This window comes from Erythrolamprus reginae, chromosome 3, assembly GCF_031021105.1.
Source record: "Erythrolamprus reginae isolate rEryReg1 chromosome 3, rEryReg1.hap1, whole genome shotgun sequence".
NCBI classification, from domain to species: Eukaryota; Metazoa; Chordata; class Lepidosauria; order Squamata; family Dipsadidae; genus Erythrolamprus; species Erythrolamprus reginae.
In genome coordinates this window covers 248,093,065-248,114,514 of record NC_091952.1, presented here as the reverse complement: position 1 = coordinate 248,114,514, position 21,450 = coordinate 248,093,065, and the positions used below count along the sequence as shown (strand labels likewise).

Here is a 21,450-nt window from a genome sequence, read left to right as displayed (position 1 = left end):
ACCGGAATTGTTTTTATTACCTATTTTTTTGTGTGTGATGGTTATTAAGTAAACGCAGATGATCATGAAAGCAAATCCATGGTTTGGTATACAGTGATCCCTCGAGTTTCGCGATCTCAATCTTCGCGAAACGCTATATCGCGATTTTTCCCACCCGATGACGTCACTCCCTTCCTTTCTCATCTTTCTTTCTCTCTCTCTTTCTCTATCTTGCTTCTTCCTCTCTCTCACTCTCTTCCTCCCTCTCTCATCTCTTTCTTTCCTTCTCTCTCTCTATCTCTCCCCCTCTTGCTGGTGGGCGGCGGGCGAGCGGGGGCATCAGCGAGGAGCCAGGGTTTCCCCTTTGCGTGGGCGGCGAGGAAACCCGGATCTTCGTCTGCTCGCTGCTGCAGACGAAGATCGGGGTTTCCCCACCGCCCACGCAAAGGGGAAAGCCCGATTCAGCTCCTCGCTGCTGCCGCTGAGCAGATCAGCTGCTGGGCGGCCGCAGCAGCAGCGAGCAGACGAAGATCCGGGTTTCCCCGCCGCCCACACAAACTCCACCATCTGCGCATGTGCGGCCATGGAAAAAAGGGCACGCATGTGCAGATGGTGTTTTTACTTCCGCAACCCTACATCGCGAAAAATCGATTATCGCGAGGGGTCTTGGAACGGAACCCTCGCGATAATCGAGAGATCACTGTAATCCATTTTTACCAAAACCCAGAAGCCATTGAGGACCTGTAGACTGCGTGAGCTGTGAAAATATTTACAGACCCCTCACATCCTGGCTACAAACTGCTCCAACTTCTACTCTTAAAACAACGCTATAGAACACTGCACATCAAGGCAACTAGACTCAAGAACAGTTTTTTTCCCAAGGCCATCACTCTGCTAAAATCTATCAGAAGCATCTCTAAATCAGCAGCTATATTCCTGGTGAGATAAATAAGCTATTAATAGTAGAATGTGGAGTGGCTACTACTGTCAAAAGGATCCTTGTTTCCAGCCATCACTTAAATTTAAATTCTGCTAAACAAATAATTCCCTCAACACTGTCAAACTATTCACATTATCACAAGTCGAACATTTCTCAGGCGTCTAGGACTGTGTGATGTATTTTCGTATGATGCGGGCAGATCTAAGTACGGTGACCTTTTGCAACTTATTGATCATAATTTTGTCAATGTTTATTGTTTTCAAATGCTGGCTTATTGTTGTTGTTGTTGTTGTTGTTATTATTATTATTATTATTATTATTATTATTATTTTGCTGGGAACAAATCTAAGGATGTTAGAAAGGAAAAACATAGCAAAAACTACTTTTACAAAGGCAACAGAGCAAGGCAGCTTATTTAATTTGGTAAATAGATCAAGGAACGTCTGTCTCCCAAACTGATCTGTGATGCTTCAAATTGCCTTTACAAAGCTGTACAAGATGAAATCGAACTGCATCAAAGAAATACATGCATATATGCATGTTTAAAAATCTATCCGAAGCATCTCTAAATCAGCAGCTATATTCCTGGTGAGATAAATAAGCTATTAATAGTAGAATGTGGAGTGGCTACTACTGTCAAAAGGATCCTTGTTTCCAGCCATCACTTAAATTTTTTAGCAAAGGGAAAGGTAGGGTCTTGGTTGCTAATTTCAACATCAGAGCAAGACTTCATTTATAATATATTGCTTATTACTTATTTATTTTAAATGTTTATATGCTTTCCTTCAAACCCAAAGTTTCCCAGGGTAGGTCGTGCACCAAGTACAGTTATGGCATCAAGTATAATTATGAAAAGTTAAATAAAGCATTAGAATAGAATAATAATTAAAGTACAGAACCATAAACAGATTATAACAATAGCCAGCATAGTTAATATGTTTCCAAGCAGCAAATATGTTTAATGGATTAAACATTAATAGATTAAACATTAATTGATTAAAAGGTCTGAGAGAATGAAAACATCTTTACTGTCTTTTCAGCATTATGGAAAGTCTAATTTTAGCCCTAACTAGGTGCTAACAATCTTCCCAGATCTTATCTTGCAAGTTTTTTCATTATTTCTATCCATGAAGAATGTTTTCCAAGCTCTAAGTCTTTGCAGAGTTTTTTTCATTACCCTAACTTGCTCCAAGGAAGTTTCTTTCCAGCCCTAACCAGGTGCTAACAATATTCCCAGCTCTTACCGGCTTGCAAGCTCTTTCATTGTTACTCTCTGCGAAGAATGTTTTCCAAACCCTGTCTTTGCAGGGTTTCTTTTCATTGCTCTAACTTGCTCCAAATGTTTCTTTCCAGCCCTAACCAAGTTCTAACAATGTTCCCAGCTCTTACTGGCTTGCAAGCTCTTTCATTGTTACTCTCTCCAAATAAAGTCTTTTTAAAGCCCTAACCAGGGGATCAAATAATGTGCTGAAATTGACCAGACTAAGGTTGCAGCTACATGAATATCTGGCAAGCAGATTCTTTTCACTATTTTCCTCCCCAAAAACTAAGGTGCGTCTTATAATCTGGTACGACTTACTTACTTACTTACTTACTTACTTACTTACTTACTTACTTACTTACTTACCTACCTACCTACCTACCTACCTACCTACCAGATTTGTATGCCGCCCCTCTCCGTAGACTCGGGGCGGCTAACAACAATAATAAGACAATATAAACAAATCTAATATTTAAGTTAATTTAAAAACACCAATTTAAGAAACCAATCATACATACAGACATACCATGCATAAATTTTATAAGCCTAGGGGGAAGGGAAAATCTCAATTCCCCCATGCCTGACGACAGAGGGGGGTTTTAAGGAGCTTACGAAAGGCAAGGAGGGTGGGAACAACTCTGATATCTGGGGGGAGTTGGTTCCAGAGGGTCAGGGCCACCACAGAGAAGGCTCTTCCCCTGGGTCCTGCCAAATGGCATTGTTTAGTTGACGGGACCCGGAGAAGGCCAACTCTGTGAGACCTAACTGGTCGCTGGGATTCGTGCGGCAGAAGGCGGTCGGGGAGATATTCTGGTCCGATGCCATGAAGGGCTTTATAGGTCATAACCAACACTTATACTCTGAAAAATACAGTATATAACACTTCATAATGCTTTACAGCATTATGCTTTACAGCAGTGGACTCCAATGTTTCCGGTTGGGCACACTGGCGACGAGGGTGGGAGATTGGATGATTTCATGCTCACGCATTCACCAATACAAGTGCAAGCACTTGCCCACCAGTTCCTTGGCCCAGTTCCGAACAGACCAGAGGTTGAGCATCCTTACCATACAGTACTCTTTAAGCAGGTTACAGAATCAGCATATTTCCCCCAACTATCTGGGTCCTCATTTTAGCAACAAGGATGGAAAGATAAGTCAACCTTGAACTGGTGAGGAGGTAAATTGGCAGTAGGCAGAAATGGCCTGCAATATTGCATTGTAACCATTGTGGTACCTGTTTATCTACTTGCGCTTGCATGCTTTCGAACTGCTAGGTGGGTAGTAGCTAGGGGGACAATAGGACTCACTCTGCCGAGCGATGCTTGGGCCTTGACCCTGGTTTTCCAGCCGATAAGCCCAGGATCTTAACCACTGAGCCATTGTGCCGCCCCCAGAATGGGCTTAAACATACCAGAATCCTCTTACCTTCTGACTCCTACTTTTTATTTATTTATTTTTTTTAAAAAAAAATTTTGATTGATTGATTGATTGATTGATTGATTGATTGGATTTGTATGCTGCCCCTCTCCGTGGACTCGGGGCGGCTAACAACAGTGATAAAAACAGTATGCAGCAATCCAATAATAAAACAACTAAAAAACCCTTATTATAAAAACCAGACATACATACAGACATACCATGCATAAACTGTAGAGGTCCAGGGGGAAAGAATATCTCAGTTCCCCCATGCCTGATGGCAGAGGTGGGTTTTAAGGAGCTGACGAAAGGTGAGGAGGGTGGGGGCAATTCTGATCTCTGGGGAGAGTTGGTTCCAGAGGGCCGGGGCCGCCACAGAGAAGGCTCTTCCCCTGGGTCCCGCCAAATGACATTGTTTTGTTGACGGGCCCCGGAGAAGGCCCACTCTGTGGGACCTAATCGGTCGCTGGAATTCGTGCGGCAGAAGGCGGTCCCGGAGATAATCTGGTCCGGTGCCATGAAGGTGCCATGAATTCATGAACACATGAATTTGTTCATCTTCTGTTCCTTACTAGCAAAATGGGAACAGGAAGGTCTAACATTTAGAGTGCATGTGCGTCCAGGTCATGTTTTAGAAATGTTAAAGCATGTTCCAGTATTCTTATCAGCAAACATGGATTTCTTTGGGGCCGCCAAAGGGAATTTTGTAGGGCATCTGCACTAATTGATTTCTGCAAAGTGATTATGTTTTTTTGCAGAACATAAGATTTCATTTCAGCTGGATTAGCTCTGAAATGAGTACCTTTATTCTGTTAGGAAGAGAGGATATTTTCAAGTTTCAGACTGGTTCTGCCAGTTCAAGGGCAAGATGACTAAACAGGTGACAATAATGAAAACAAACCTTCTGACAAATAATGTTTCTCTTCTATCTCTCTCTCTCTCTATCTTTCTATCTATATCTCTGTCTATGTATCTCTACCTCTCTCTGATCTCTCTCTTTCTATTTATCTACCTACCTACCTATTGTTGTGGTTGGCTCTGGCCCAGCTCCTGCCCCAAGGAATGTGGAGGTGGATGCAGGGGAAACATCAACATGTCATAGGCCTGTTTTATTGCCAACAGAGTCAGGTAGTGAAGTTTCCTCGGAAGAAGAAGAAGGTGGGGGTGACTTGGAAGAGGGGGGCTTGGCAGACAGCCCAGGAGGAGATCAATCATCCTTATCATCCCTGGATTCTGAACAAGAACTTATGACACATCCACGCATGCGTAGAGTGATGCATAGGATCCTAGAGAACAACTGAAGGATTATTACAGAGATAAGTGAGGCCACCGATGATTGGGTGGGGCTGCTGTAATTAGTGCTACAGATAAAAGAGCAGCCTGCTGGTTTAGCCTCATGTCAGTTTATCTGATTCATAGTTTCGTCAAGATGGTGGTTTTTGCTGTTCAAGATTGTATGTGGACTTTCTGGACTTTAGAATTGGACTCAATTTCCCAGTTATCGGGTGAGCAATTGGATTGCATTTAACCTGTGCCTTGTGTGTACCAGAAAATCCCTTTGACATTTAAAAGGGGAGCTGTTTCTGTTTTTCTGTTGATAAAGACTTTTGGGTTTTCCTTCTATCATGTGGTGTGTGTCTTTCTGGACTAATTACCCTGTAATTACGGGCGGTTGAGACACGCTGGCAGAACACCTATCTATATTTATTTATTGTTTATTAAATGGATTTGTATACCGCCTCTCTCCGAGGACTCAGGGCGGCTCACAACATATCAAAAGAACATAGCAATACATCTATATCTGTCTGTCTGTCTATCTGAGAGGGCATTTTTGGCCTCTGGACAGCCTCGAGGGAGAGTGGGGGAGGCCATTTTGCCCTCCCCAGACTCTGGGTGAAAAATGGGCCTAACAGGCCATCGGAAGCTGGGAAATGGGGGAGGGGGTTGTGCGTTCACCCATGGGGGCAGGGCAGCACAGGGGGGGGTCACGCGTGCATGCACAGGGGAGTGAGACATGTGGGGGGGGCATTGAATTATGGGTGTGCAATAGTGCAAACGCACACTTTTGGCAAGAGAGGGGGAAAAAAGATTTGCCATCACTGTTCGAGGACAACTTTAGAACAGATAAGCTTCTGAAGTTGGATCACATTGACTCTTTGTCTAATTGAACTGGACTTTAATATTGGCATTGAATCTCCGGAGCAGCGTCATCAAAGAAAAACTAATTCCAAGATGTATCCCAGTTCCCTACTAATCTGAATTTCTAATTTATTTTATTTATTCATTCATTCATTCATTCATTCATTCATTCATTCATTCATTCATTCATTGGATTTGTATGCCGCCCCTCTCCGTAGACCCGGGGCGGCTAACAACAGTAACAAAAACCAGCATGTAAATCCAATACTAAAACAACTAAAAAACCCTTATTGTAAAACCAAACATCCATCCATACAAACATACCATACATGAATTGTAAAGGCCTAGGGGGAAAGAATATCTCAGTTCCCCCATGCCTAACGGCAGAGGTGGGTTTTAAGGAGCTTACAAAAGGCAAGGAGGGTGGGGGCAATTCTAATCTCCAGGGGGAGTTGGTTCCAGAGGGCCGGGGCCGCCACAGAGAAGGCTTTTCCCCTGGGCCCCGCCAAGTGACATTGTTTAGTTGACGGGATCCGGAGGAGGCCCACTCTGTGGGACCTAACTGGTCACTGGGATTCGTGCGGCAGAAGGCGGTCTTGTAGATACCCTGGTCCGGTGCCAGGAAGGACTTTATAGGTGATGATCAACACTTTCAATTGTGACCGGAAACTGATCGGCAACCAATGCAGACTGCGGAGTGTTGGTGTTACATGGGCATTTTTGGGAAAGCCCATGATTGCTCTCGCAGCTGCATTCTGCACGATCTGAAGTTTCCGAACACTTTTCAAAAGTAGCCCCATGTAGAGAGCATTGCAGTAGTCGAGCCTCGAGGTGATGAGGTAATGCTTTGGAGATCATCATTGTAGATATGCATGTAACTAAAGCTAAATTAAAGATAAATTTCTGGAAGCTTTTTTCATGGCGGATGGATGCTTGTGGTTTTTGCCACACAGTCTCTTCATTAAACCTTGGATATCGGTCTACAAACTCATCCGCCCTTGTGTTTCTTTCTATCTAGGATTCCCGCTCTGCTTCATTCCCTTTCTAAGGTGACTTTTGTCCCTGTGATTTATGATTTAACATCTGTAACCAATTAAGGTTATCTACAGGGGGGCAGATAGTAGAGAGAGTGTCATAATCTTAGCTACATGGTGATTAAACTTTGGTCAGAGGTAAATGAGGAAGGCCAGAATACCCCGTGCTCAGCCGCTGACTTCCATAACTCAAAGTGGCAATTTTGTTATGTCGAAGACTTGATTCTTTAGGGGTTGTAAAAAGGCCGCCTCCTTCCATATGAACCTGTCCCTTATTTATGATAATGATCAGAGCCCACTATTAGATTAACGAGGTAGACTCTTTTCAAGATCTAAATGGAAAAACTCCTTGATGAAAAAGGTGTTTTGAGTTCCTTTTTACTTGCTTTAGATCTGCCGTTCTCAACCTGGGGGTCACGATCCCTTTGGTGGGGTCGAACGACCCTTTCAGAGAGGTCGCCCAAGTCTAAGACTATCAGAAAACACATTTTTCTGATGGTCTTAGGATCTGCGAGACTGGTTAGGAACAGAGCCATATCTGCTGGCACACAAGCCGTTGTCCTAGCTCAACTCCAATGTGCATGTGTGTGCCAGCCAGTTGATTTTGGCTCACACAGAGGCTCTAGGAGGGTGTTTTTGTCTTCCAGAGAGCCTCCGGGAGGATGGGGAGGGTGTTTTAACCCTCCCCTGAGCCGGGGTGGCGCAGCAGGTAGAGTGCTGTACCGCAGGCCACTGAAGCTGACTGTAGATCTGAAGGTCAGTGGTTCAAACCTCATCACTGGCTCAAGGTTGACTCAGCCTTCCATCCTGCCGAGGTGGGTAAAATGAGGACCCTGATTGTGGGGGCAATAGCCTAGCTCTGTTAAAAAGTGCTATTGCTAACATGTTGTAAGCCGCCCTGAGTCTAAGGAGAAGGCCGGCATAAAAATCGAATGAATGAATGAATGAATGAATGAATGAATGAATGAATGAATGAATGAATGAATGAATGAATGAATGAATAAAAATAAAATTAAATAAATAAATAAATAAAATAAAATAAATCTGAGCCACTGTTCCTCTATTCGTCTCCAGGTGGGTCCATCCACATGCAAATAGACTATTGCAAAAAAATAAAAAATAAACCCTGTGCAATGAGAACTTCTGAGCATGCGCAGAAGCTGAATTTCTGGCACTGCACCTGCCTTGCCGTCTGTTTTTTGGCTTTTTTTTTTGGCAATTGTTTTTAAAAAAATTCAGCACTGTGTGTTGGTATATCTCGGTGCAGCTAGGCTACAAAACCTTCGACATACGCTGAGCACAGATTAAGGAAGAGTGTGGATGTGTGATACAGCCAGTAACAACACAGACTTAGTATCTTGAATAAGTATTATTTACATACATACATAAAGCAGAAATAATCTACAAACCACACATAGCAAACGCTAAGCAAAATACACTCCCCCCTCAAGGTAAAGGCAAAAGGTGAATGAGCCATCGTCATGAGAGAGTACTGGCGCCCTCTTATGGGTAACCAGCCAAAGTCCTTAAAGTGATATTACAACTGTAAATGTCATAAACTACAATAGACAGTTTAACAGATATGGCAATCCCAAATAACAGTATGTACCATGTACTAACATTGCGCATACCACAGACCACCAAACCTAACTGAAACAATGGACAACCTCTTTACAAGCCAACTAACATAAATATGCAAAAAGCACAACACAATAATAATGGGGGACTTTAACTACCCCGACATCAATTGGAAAAGCAACTCAGCACCAAGTGGAAAGTCTAATACAGTGATGGTGAACCTTTTTTTCCTTCGGTGCCAAAAGAGAGTGTGCACATGCTATCAGACATGCAGGAGTGTCTACACCAATTATTCAATGCCTGGGGAAGGCAAAAACAATGTCCACCACCCTCTGGAGGCCTTCTGGGGGATGAAACAGCCTGTTTCTCAACTTCTGGTGGGCCCAGTAGGCTCATGTTTTGCCCTCCCCAGGCTCCAAAGACGTCCCTGAAGCCAGGGGAGGGTTAAAAACGCCCTCCCCATCCTCCCGGAGGCTCTTTGGAAGACAAAAACACCCTCCTAGAGCCTCTGTGTGAGCCAAAATCAGCTGGCTGGCACACACATGCACATTGGAGTTGAGCTAGGGCAATGGCTCGCGTGCCTGCAGATATGGCTCCGTGTGCCATCTGTGGCACCCGTGCCATAGTTTCGCTATCACTGGTCTAATAGTTTCCTAACTGTTGTGGTTAGCTCTGGCCCAGCTCCTGCCCCAAGGACTGTGGATGTGGGGGAGACATCCACATGCTGCAGGCCTGTTTTTCCCCCGGTGGAATCTGCTGATGAAGGCTCCTCTGACCAAGAAGACATGAGTGACAGGGAGGAGGAGAGTGTGGCAGACAGCTCAGAAGGAGATCAATTATCTAGCTCCTCCTTGGATTCAGAACAAGAGTTAATGATACAGCCACGCATGTGGAGAGCGATGCATAGGCAACAACAACTGAGAGATTATTATCAAAGAAAATAAGGCCACCTGTGGTTGGGTGGGGCTGTGGTAATTAGTGAGGCTGCTATAAATAGCAGCCTGTGGGTTTGGCCATTGTGGAGGATTATCTGATCGTTGTGTTTCGTGCCTGCTTTGCTGACTTTGACCTTTTGTGTGCTGATTTTTCCCTGCTTTGAAACTAAACCAGGGCAAAGTGTGTTTCACTTTGTGAAAGAAGAAGGACTGTGAATTGCCTCACAGCTGCAAGCTAAGTACCACAGAACTGATAAGGGACTTGTACAAATTACCAGTTTGTTTGGAGACAAGTGCTCTTTGCTATACCAAAAGAGGGCTTAGGTTAAGTGACTTTTCATTATCAAGAACATTGGTTTGAATTTTCAAACGTGTGTGTGTGTCTGAAATTTGTACCTGTGAATTTTTGGGAGAAGTCTACCAGAGGGCCCGACAGAACACTAATCAGTTTCGCAGACAACTTTCTGGCCCAAGAAGTGGAAACCGGAACCAGAGGGGCTGCAACACTAGATCTAATACTCACAAACAGAGAAGAAATGATAGAGAGAATTGAAGTAGAAGGGACGTTGGGTGAAAGTGACCACGTCATCCTAAAATACAATATATATTGCATGTGTGCATGGGCAAAGTGCATTTGTGCCCACAAAGCACTAGAGGAAACAGACCATCAGCGAGGTAAATTAGAATCCACACTAATAATTTTATTATTTTATATGGTCGGGGGTCACCACAACATGAGGAACTGTATTAAAGTTAGTTGGGGGAAAGATCAAAAGCAACATGAAAAAATATTATTTGATTGATTGATTGGATTTGTATGCCGCTCCTCTCCGTAAACTCGGAAAGAGTAGTAGATCCTTGGAACAAACTTCCAGCAGACGTGGTTGGTAAATCCACAGTAACTGAATTTAAACATGCCTGGGATAAACATATATCCATTGTAAGATAAAATACAGGAAATAATATAAGGGCAGACTAGATGGACCATGAGGTCATTTTCTGCCGTCAGTCTTCTATGTTTCTATTCAATTCAATTCAATTCAATTTATTGGATTTATATGCCGCCCCTCTCCGAAAACTCGGGGCGGCTAACAACAGTCATGAACAATATACATGAACAATATACAGTAAAAATCCAATACTAAAAACTAACTTAAAACCCCTTAATGTATAAAACCAGCATACGTACAAACATACCATACATACAGTTGTATCAGCCTAGGGGGAGAAGAAGTCTTAATTCCCCCATGCCTGGCGGCAGAGGTGGGTTTTGAGTAGCTTACGAAAGGCAAGGAGGGTAGGGGCAGTTCTAATCTCTGGGGGGAGTTGGTTCCAGAGGGCCGGGGCCGCCACAGAGAAGGCTCTTCTCCTGGGTCCCGCCAAGTGGCATTGTTTCGTTGACGGGACCCGGAGAAGACCCACTCTGTGGGACCTAACTGGCCGCTGGGATTCGTGCGGCAGAAGAGTCTCGGAGATATTCTGGTCCGATGCCATGAAGGGCTTTAAAGGTCATAACCAACACTTTGAATTGTGACCGGAAACTGATCGGCAACCAATGCAGACTGCGGAGTGTTGGTGTGACATGGGCATATTTAGGAAAGCCCATGATTGCTCTCGCAGCTGCATTCTGCACGATCTGAAGTTTCCGAACACTTTTCAAAGGTAGCCCCATGTAGAGAGCGTTACAGTAGTCGAACCTCGAGGTGATGAGGGCATGAGTGACTGTGAGCAGTGACTCCCGGTCCAAATAGGGTCGCAACTGATGCACCAGGCGAACCTGGGCGAACGCCCCCCTCGCCACAGCTGAAAGATGTTTCTCTAATGTGAGCTGTGGATCGAGGAGGACGCCCAAGTTGCGAACCCTCAATGTTTCTCCCCCCAGGGTAATGGACGGACAGATGGAATTGTCCTTGGGAGGCAAGACCCACAGCCACTCCGTCTTGTCTGGATTGAGTTTGAGTTTGTTGACACCCATCCAGGCCCCAACAGCCTCCAGGCACCGGCACATCACTTCCACTGCTTCGCTGACTGGACATGGGGTGGAGATGTATAACTGGGTATCATCGGCATATTGATGATACCTCACCCCATGCCCTTGGATGATCTCACCCAGCGGTTTCATGTAGATGTTAAATAGCAGGGGGGAGAGGACCGACCCCTGAGGCACCCCACAAGGGAGAAACCTAGAGGTCGACCTCTGACCCCCCCTAACACCGACTGCGACCGATCGGAGAGGTAGGAGGAGAACCACTGAAGGACAGTGCCCCTCACTCCCAGCCGGCGCAGAAGGATACCATGGTCGATGGTATCGAAAGCCGCTGAGAGGTCAAGAAGCACCAGGACAGAGGACAAGCCCCTGTCCCGGGCCTGCCAGAGATCATCCATCAACGCGACCAAAGCAGTTTCCGTGCTGTAGCCGGGCCTGAATCCAGACTGCTGAGGACCTAGATAATCGGCTTCTTCCAAGGACCGCTGGAGTTGGAGTGCCACCACCTTCTCAACAACCTTCCCCATAAAGGGAAGGTTGGAGACTGGACGGTAGTTATTAAGCACGGCTGGGTCCAGGGAAGGCTTCTTGAGGAGGGGGCGCACAAGTGCCTCCTTATAAAGGGCCGGAAAGGACCCCCTCCCCAAGGAGGCGTTGACAATCTCCTGGGCCCAGCTCCGTGTCACCTCTCGACTGGCCGAAACCAACCAAGAGGGACACGGATCCAGTGAACAGGTGGCAGAACTCACAGCTCCAATGGCCTTGTCCACTTCATCAGGTGTCACCAAGTCAAACTCCTCCCAGACAGATGGACAAAGACGTTTAGCCCCAGTCACCTCGACTGACTCGTTGTCAGTCGACTCTGTTTTACAATTGGAGTCGAGGTCCGCCCGGATCCGAGCGATTTTATCAGCGAAAAACGTGTTAAAGTCCTCGGCACTACTCTGTAAGGGCTCCCCAACTCCCCCCTGATTAAGAAGGGAGCGGGTTACCCTAAACAGAGCGGCCGGGCGGGATTCCGCTGATGCAATCAAGGCGGCATGATACGCGCATCTTGCCGCCTTGAGCGCCACTTTGTAAGTCTTAACATGTGCTCTTACAAGTGTTCGATCGGATTCGGACTTACTCTTCCTCCATCGCTTCTCTAGACGTCTCTTCTGGCGCTTCAACTCCCGGAGCTCCTCGTTGAACCATGGAGCTCTACGGGGTCTAGCGCCACGGAGAGGTCACAGCGGCGCAATTCGGTCAAGGGCCTCCGCTGCAGCCTTGTTCCAGGCCTCAGCCAGAGACTCTGCCGAACTGTGGACGAGTGTATCTGGAAGAACCCCAAGCGCCTTCTGAAAACCATCTGGATCCATCAGGCATCTGGGGCGGAACATCTTAATTGGTTCCGCCTCCCTGCGGGGTAGGATTGGAGCCAGGAAGTCGAGCCGCAGTAGAAAATGGTCTTGTAGCAGAAACACAGATGTTTGATGCCAATAAGGGAGCAGAGACCACAAGAAGATTGAGATTGCCAGGTTTATTTGGTGCATGCATCAGGTTCAGAAGATATAAAAGCAATGTCTGAACAACGTGGATTGCTTTTCAGGGCTCTTTATACATTTCCAAAGGAGTACAAAAAACACACAGTATCAGCCAATCAGATACTAGTTGTCAACGTTTCCTTATACAGAAAGTAAAAAGAGGTTATACAATGTAGAAGATACAGAATGTACAGCAGAGAGGCACTTGCGGTTAGATTGTGCCTTCAAAGCTTTGCTCACTTCCTGAGTACATTTCGTGGTTACGTGTTCAAGCAATAGCTGCACCCCAACCGGGCACAGAGGAAGTACAGGTGTGAAAACGGAAAGGCTTAGCCCTGTTGTCGGCACTTAGAAAATGTCAAGTTTATAGAAGATATATGCAGGACAAAGGTCATATATCAAAAGAGCATAATCCTGGCAAGAAATGCAGTACAAAATGAAAATACAGATATCAATGCATAGCCCAGCTTCCTCATTTCCCCCCTCTTGGAACTCCAACCGAAATAAAGTTTATTCGGATGGGGTTTCAACCATGTTACTGGAAGGGCGTTGAAGGTGTTGGAGGGGCTGGAGCTGGAGTGGCAGGAGAACTTCGTATATTGGCTCCTCACTATCGGGGTCCTGAATGACAGGTTCCCCTTCCTCATTTCCGCCCCTGCGGTTGTTAAGCAGTTGCAGGTGCCACAGAGCCAAAATTTTCTCAGAGGACTTGTTGTCCGCCACCAGCGAAACAGAGCTAAGTTTCATAAGAATAGGAAGCACAAAGGGGACAATAACACAGCCAGCCACCAGAAAAGCAACACAAGCCAAAACATATTTGATACCGGGTAAAGAAGGAAGCCGGCAAGGACACGGGAGAGGTCCAAACCTTTCCAAGTCTGTACTGGAACATGTGCAATCTTGACCATGCGATCGGTGATTTCCTTAATGACCTCCCCACTATTATCAATCTCAATGCAGCAGTTAGACAAATTAAACTTTCCACACACACACCCTTCCTTGGCTAAAAGGTAGTCCAAAGCCAGTCTGTCTTACATGACATACGTGCATGATTTAACACTCTCCGAGGCCAAGTGGGCAAGACCACGGACCGTCTCGTTAGTGACAATTTCCACCACAGCCTGGAGGCGGATGAGACGGTTAAGCATATAAATAGGGGTGCGATAACCAAAGATACCATCCTCAGCCCAGGTGGCCGGGCCATAAACCTTTACAATACGTTCGGGGGGCCATTCATCATCCTTCCAGTTCCCGATCTTAAGGTCACTAATGAGGGATCTTTTAGAGCAAACATTGCCAATTTCATCATATACAGGCACCCCAAGAACCTGTCTTTGCTTCAGGGGGAGCAGGAAGAAACCAGGGCGAATGACACCAAGGACATAAGAGTCACACCAGTTGAGTGGGAGTTGGGCATAAGCATATTTTCCACAAATCCAGTACATGCCATCTGGAGCAAGCCAAAGCAAATTGGTGTTTTGGGGGTCCAAAATATACGGGTTCAGGAGGCTAACGTTTTGCAATGCCTGGGCCATGGGGGTTGGCTGCAGACCCTTGCCAGACCACCAGGCTGCATTGTTCCACGTGGACAGGCAATGCAGGTTTCCAACGTGGGCACAGCCAGCGGTGTGGTTACGGGTATAACAGACATTGCCCACCAAGTTAGAGAATAGAGCCCAGTTCCCCTCCTTCCCCGCAGTATTTGTCAGATTACCAGCCAGCTCCATGTCATGGACAAAGGTGTAATTCAACACAAGTGCTTCCCAAGGCCATTTCTCACCCATGTTAGTTCCCCCACAGACAAAACAGTTCTTAACCTGAAGGGTGCGTGCCACATCTTGTGCAAGTTGTACAAAGGTATTGGTTACAGCAGGGGGAGCTGCCCATGTATTTAGTTTATCCATTTCCTGATAGTAGGACCAAAAGAGGCTCTTTTTCCGTCCCACTGTCCGGGTTTGGGCCGTGATTTCCAAGGACAGAATCAGGGAGGGGTCCTTTCCCTGGCCATCTATTTGCATTCCAAAAAGCATAGGAGCTCGGGGGACAACAAGTCCTCTGAGAAAATTTTGGCTCTGTGGCACCTGCAACTGCTTAACAACCGCAGGGGCGGAAATGAGGAAGGGGAACCTGTCATTCAGGACCCCGATAGTGAGGAGCCAATATACGAAGTTCTCCTGCCACTCCAGCCCCAGCCCCTCAGTGAAGAACGAGCCAAAACGAGGGTGATCAGTCCTCGCCTCTGTCCCTCAACATAGGGAGAGATAGACTCGTACCAGTCTCTAAAAAGTGTCTACTACAGAGGCCTCGCCTTAGAACTTGACTTTTATCTTGGAGACTCGGTTACTCTTCCAGGCCGGCTTACAGATGTCCTGGTCTCTGGTTTCCTCTCTTGAGTGGTTCTTGGATCGCAAACCGTCAGTGTGGCTGCCCTGGTGTCAACAGGAAGGTCCTCGGAGAAAGATTTCTGATGGCGACTGGACTGTTCCTCTTTCACACCTGGGGCAGACGCCACTGAGGTGGGCGTCCAGAGGGATCCAAAGTCCCGTCTAGTCCCATCTGGGTCGCCAGAAAATGTAGCAGAAACACAGATGTTTGATGCCAATAAGGGAGCAGAGACCACAAGAAGATTGAGATTGCCAGGTTTATTTGGTGCATGCATCAGGTTCAGAAGATATAAAAGCAATGACTGAACAACGTGGATTGCTTTTCAGGGCTCTTTATACATTTCCAAAGGAGTACAAAAAACACACAGTATCAGCCAATCAGATACTAGTTGTCAATGTTTCCTTATACAGAAAGTAAAAAGAGGTTATACAATGTAGAAGATACAGAATGTACAGCAGAGAGGCACTTGCGGTTAGATTGTGCCTTCAAAGCTTTGCTCACTTCCTGAGTACATTTCGTGGTTACGTGTTCAAGCAGTAGCTGCACCCCAACCGCGCACAGAGGAAGTACAGGTGTGAAAACGGAAAGGCTTAGCCCTGTTTTCGGCACTTAGAAAATGTCAAGTTTATAGAAGATATATGCAGGACAAAGGTCATATATCAAAAGAGCATAATCCTGGCAAGAAATGCAGTACAAAATGAAAATACAGATATCAAGGCATAGCCCAGCTTCCTCAGTCTGACCATGACAAAGGCAACACTTCTAAGCCCCTTAGTCTCAGACCATTACTCAGTTGCTCAGAGAGGAATACCATGTCGGGTGAGTGCCCCCCCTCATGAGTCGGACCCTGAACTACTTGGGTCAGGTCCATGGCTGCCATGGTGGCCATGAACTCCTGTGCCAGTCCAGAGGATTCGCCGAGTGACGGCAGGTTGAGGTCCCCCAAGACAATAAGTCTAGGGAACCCCACCGCCAGCCCGGCTACCTCCTTGAGCAGCACAGGCAGGGCTTGTGCCATGCAGCTGGGAGGCAGGTACGTGAGAAACAAGCCCACCTGAACCCCTAAGTCCAACTTCACCAGGAGGGACTCGCAACCCGCAATCTCCGGAGCAACGAGTCTATGCAGGCAAAGGCTCTCCCTGGCTATAATAGCCACTCCCCCCCCCTTCCCCGGGGTCGAGGTTGGTGCCATATCTGAAACCCGGCTGGGCAAATTTCAGAGAGAGGAACTCCTCCCTCTGGGCCCAGCCAGGTTTCAGTTACACATGCCAGGTCGGCCTCCTCATCCAGGATCAGATCCCGGATGAGGAGAGCTTTATTTACCACCGACCTGGCATTGAGTAGCAGCAACCTGAGCCCAGGGCCAGACTTACACTCATCACCAGTATTCTGTGTTGAGCTCACGGAGCCGGAACAAGGGATCGTTATTAAGCAACGATCCCTCCTTCCCCTGGAACGGCTAGCTCCGTGGCTCCCGCCATATGTTTCTATGTTTCTAAAGGGCTGTGGCATTAGGAAGCTTGAGAACCACTGCTTTAGATAAACAACACTTTGTAAGAAACACTTATATCCTACCCAACATGAAATGATGTGTGATGCTTCATGTCTTTCCATTTTGATGGTAATCTGTGCTCAGATTTTATTGGACGGTACAATTATTTGTTGATAAATGTCTGTATTTTATGGTGATTTATTCCCCTCCCTCCAAAAAAACCTCCCAAAATAATAAAAATTATAGAGGGTATTCTTTAATTTATGGCTGAGACATTCTTTCTCAGATTGACTTATCTACGGAGATATTATTATGGAGATAAAATGCTCTGGGAGAAACGGAGGAAATGAATGATACTAATAGTAATAACAACAGCAATAACAATCTATATTCAGTCGCTAATTTGTTATTACGACACTCATCTTCCCACATTGAACAAGCATAAATCGGTCCAGGCCTTCTTAAGTATAAATCTTGGATGCCAACTGCATTAAACACTCGGCATACATTAACTGAGAATGGAAAACGTGAGCTTTCTTATTTATTGGTCTTTTTGGGGCTTTGTGAAAATGCAATTCTGCGGCTTAAGACTTCTTGGAACAAATGCCTTTTTTGTGTGTGAGCAATTTCTGCATCTGGTGCATTCCTGCTCACATTAGTCTCATTTTAGATGTCATTTTTGAACACGGCTCAACACCCTGCTTTCCTGCCTCTTTGCGTTTGGAGGTATGCCACTAAATTAGCACAGAGCATTAATTTTATTGCCGGGTAATTTATTTAGTCAATAAAAAAGGTTGCAGTTGTTTTTGTAAATTTATTTGCTCTGGCAATCTATCCCAGAATTTAGCCATCACGGCAAATAAATAGTTCACTGAATGTTTGGTGCCAATAGTTTTCCATCGTGTTGTAAAACTTTGCAGGACATAAAAAAGGTAATAAAATCTAAGATGTGTTGCCGTTATATGTTTTGTTTTCATAATGGGATAAGTTTACTTGTTCACATGGCGCGTAGCAAGACAGATCTAAATCTGATTATGGCACCCTAACAATAAGATGTTCAGATATAATTAATCCATTTCTTGTTATAATTGTAGCCTTTCCGTTGTGCACACTGCCATTATTCCTGCAACATATCGGGTTCCCTCAAAAGACATTACAACAGGAAACATCCCAGCGAAGAATACGTTAATGCGGGCTCTGGGGAATTTGCAGCTGAAGCCTTTCTCCAGCAAGGTAATCTGTTTGGAAAACAGAGATATTTTCCTTTCCATTAACCTATAGTTACTTTTCTCAGAGAGAGAATATTTAGCATCATCAATGAACGATGGTTTTCCTTCTCCTTCCTTCTCTATGGAATGATTTGGAGCATCATATTGACAAAATTGAATAGAATAGAATAGAATTTTTATTGGCCAAGTGTGATTGGACACACAAGAATTTGTCTTGGTGCATATGCTCTCAACGTACATAAAATAAAATATACATTTGTCAAGAATCATGTGGTACAACACTTAGTGATTGTCATAGGGGTCAAATAAGCAATGAAGAAGCAATATTAATAAAAATCTTAGGATATATGCAACAAGTTACAGTCATACAGTCAACATGGGAGGAAATGGGTGATAGGAATGATGAGAAAACTAGTAGAATAGAAGTGCAGATTTAGTATAAAGTCCAAAGACGGGCTACAAGAATGGTGGAAGGTCTTAAGCATAAAACGTATCAGGAAAGACTTAATGAACTCAATCTGTATAGTCTGGAGGACAGAAGGAAAAGGGGGGACATGATCGAAACATTTAAATATGTTAAAGGGTTAAATAAGGTTCAGGAGGGAAGTGTTTTTAATAGGAAAGTGAACACAAGAACAAGGGGACACAATCTGAAGTTAGTTGGGGGAAAGATCAAAAGCAACGTGAGAAAATATTATTCTCCATTGCATCTGGAAGGAGAGTCCAATATGGGTTATTCTCAATCCTATTGGTCGAGACTGAGTTTAAAATTAGCATAATATTAGGCACCGCCCCTTGCCTGCCCCCAGTGAGCTCAGTTTTAAAAACTCAGTCAATGTAACGAGACGTATGAGTTTGTTGTAATAAAGAAATGTTTTATTTTAAATTGTTTTTTAACTGTTTTTAACTATTTCTCTTCTTGTTTTCCTGTTTCTTCAGGTACTACAGAAGTTGGAAGGGGTCTCTACCCTCCGTGGGCAGATTCCCCCATCGAATTTCCCCAGGAGACCTCTTCCCTCATAGAGGGTACCGTCCCACAAGGGGATCAGCCTGGTGTCACTGGCCTCCGTGGCCAAACTCGGCTGGGAGCCGAAGGTGGGGGGGTCCGCCCCCCCCACTGGGAGGCTCGGGGACACGGAGTTCCCCTGAAGAAGAAAGAATTCCCTGGTTAAAAGGCTCACAGAGCTAAAATGCATACCGAGAGGCGAATTCAAACGGAATTCAGCGCCGCAGCCGCTGCCTTCAGAACAACGCGGCAGACTTCAAAGAGCTAATTGCCGCCGACCATATGTTCGGCGGCCGAGCGCGCGCGCGCAATTCAAAGGCTGGGTGACAGGAGAGACAGGAGAGCGAGCGCCCTACTTAACACCTGTTTGGCGGTCGCCCGAGCCAGGGGGAATGCGAGGGCATGATCTCCCCCACGTTTAAGGCGGCAGTAGAGGCTGTAGGGCAAGCAGCCCTTTTCGCGTCTCTTTTTAACAAACGGCAACCCGCGCCCGCCATTTTGGACGGCTGGCGGGAATGACTCGCTCCCCCTCCCAACCTGTTTTCTTCAACGGCCTCATTTAGGCGCGAGGAGCAGTTGGGAGGGCTGGGTCACGCATGCGCCCTTCAGGGCAGGCACCGGAGGCCATTTTGAGGTGTTTTTGCAAGTGGTAAAAAGCAGCAATAATTAAAGCTCCGTGCTTTCTTTGCCTTTCGTTACCATCTTCTCTTACCTCACCGTGAGTACAATGGATGTCTGTGGCAATCCAGATCCAGCCCCAGCCTCGGGTTCTGCCATTTCTGTTTCGGTGCCCAAGCCCAAGGAAAAGGGGAAGGTCAAAGCAAAATCCTCCCAATCATCTTCCTCAGCCATCAAGGAGGCCGAGAGGCGAATTCAGGCCCTTGAGCAAAGGTTAGAGGCAGCCCTCAATAGTGCTCCTTTGGCCAAACCAGGACCACCACTGGGCTTTGATGTAGCTGCTGACCCACATACCCCAAGGGAGAGGGTGGATAGAGACTGGTCCCCTGATCATGCAACCCCTGCTCAGCTGCAGGCACCCAGAAGCAGGCCCGGATCAGTGTGCCAAGAGAGACCAGTGTGGGGTTTCTCCCCTCAGGCCAAAGCGGTTCCAGCAGCTACCTTCACACCTACAGCTGCCGGGCTCAGGGATCAACCTGATATGTGGCAGGATATGCCACCGGCCTTTCAGGAGCTACTAACTAATGTCTATACAAAGGGCATAGCGGTTGGAGCTCAACAAGGGCCTCAACAACCAAGACAAGCACCAACCCGGGACCTCTGGTCTGCACCGCCCCTTTCAGGTTTAGGATCAGTGACTGAGGAGCCCGTATTAATGGAGGATAGTGACAAAGACTACGATATGTCTGAGGATGAGGCACCTCCAGAACAGCCACTGGTAGCTGGACTGTTCAAACAATCCTCATTTAGAACTCTGTTATATAAAGCAAAACAGACAATGGAGTTGAAGGATCCGGCCCAACCATCTCAGGCCGTACCATCAAGATCCTCTACTCTATTAAAAGAGCCTAAGCCTGAAACAGACCATGTCCCGGCATCTGAAATTTTTGTGCAAAGTATCAAGAGACCGTGGCAATATCCAGCTGCGGCCCAGGGACCATCAGTGATAGAGAGGAAGTTCTACACGTTTGACGACGAAGTAGAGGCCCTCTTACAGTTTCCTCCCATAGATTCACCAGTAGTGACACTGGTTTCCAACGCTCTGGTCCCTGCCGAGATGGGAGACAATTTGAAGCCAGAAGACAAGAAGGCTGAGGTTCTCCTCAGGAAGACCCATATGATGGCCGGATGGGGGTTTCGCGCAGCAGCGGCTGCTTCCTTTTTTAATAGAGCCTCCATCGTCTGGATCGAGGATATGATGTCTCGCTTAGGGCCAGAGGACGGTCGGATGCGCCAAGATCTAAGTAAGTTGTTGGCTGCAGCAGAATTCTCAGCTGATGCCACCTTACATGCTGCAAAGTTTGCGGGTAGAGGGATGTCCGCCACCCTCGCATCACGCCGACTTTTATGGCTACGCAGCTGGCAAGCAGACACGAAATCTAAATGGCGCCTGGCATCATCGCCTTTTCAGGGGTCTCAACTCTTTGGAGACATATTGGAAAAAGTCCTCATAGAGGACAAGGACAAACGGAAAATACTTCCAAGGTCCAAGAGGGGTCAAGATCGTCGTCAGGCTCCGTACAATCGACGTCAGTCCTTTCGTTGGGATACCTCACGGTCAAACCAGCAATTTAGGTCATTTCCCCAGGGCAATTACAACCAAAATGCCTATAGGAATGACCGTACCTCCTTCCCAGACAGGACCAGAGGTTATCAGTCCAACAGACGCCCCTTTCGTGGCTCCAGCCAGCGTGGGTTCAAACGACCCAAATGACTTTGCCTTGGCACAGCCAGTAGGAGGGAAATTACACCTTTTCAGCGCCTCCTGGCTAGCCACCTCATCAGACAAATGGGCTCTATCAACAGTGACACAAGGACTACGGTTGGAATTCATTCAGCCCCCGCCCAACCGATTCCTACACTGT

The 21,450-nt window shown here is 46.3% G+C and overlaps 1 protein-coding gene across 1 annotated transcript in view; it reads left to right on the top strand.

Moving 5' to 3' along the window:
- Positions 1–21,450, top strand: part of ZFAT (zinc finger and AT-hook domain containing) — a 168,644-nt gene that overhangs the window by 98,269 nt on the left and 48,925 nt on the right. The window contains exon 12 of the mRNA XM_070748331.1: positions 17,767–17,905. Coding sequence (XP_070604432.1) covers positions 17,767–17,905 — 139 coding nt within the window. The remainder of the gene's footprint in view (positions 1–17,766; positions 17,906–21,450) is intronic.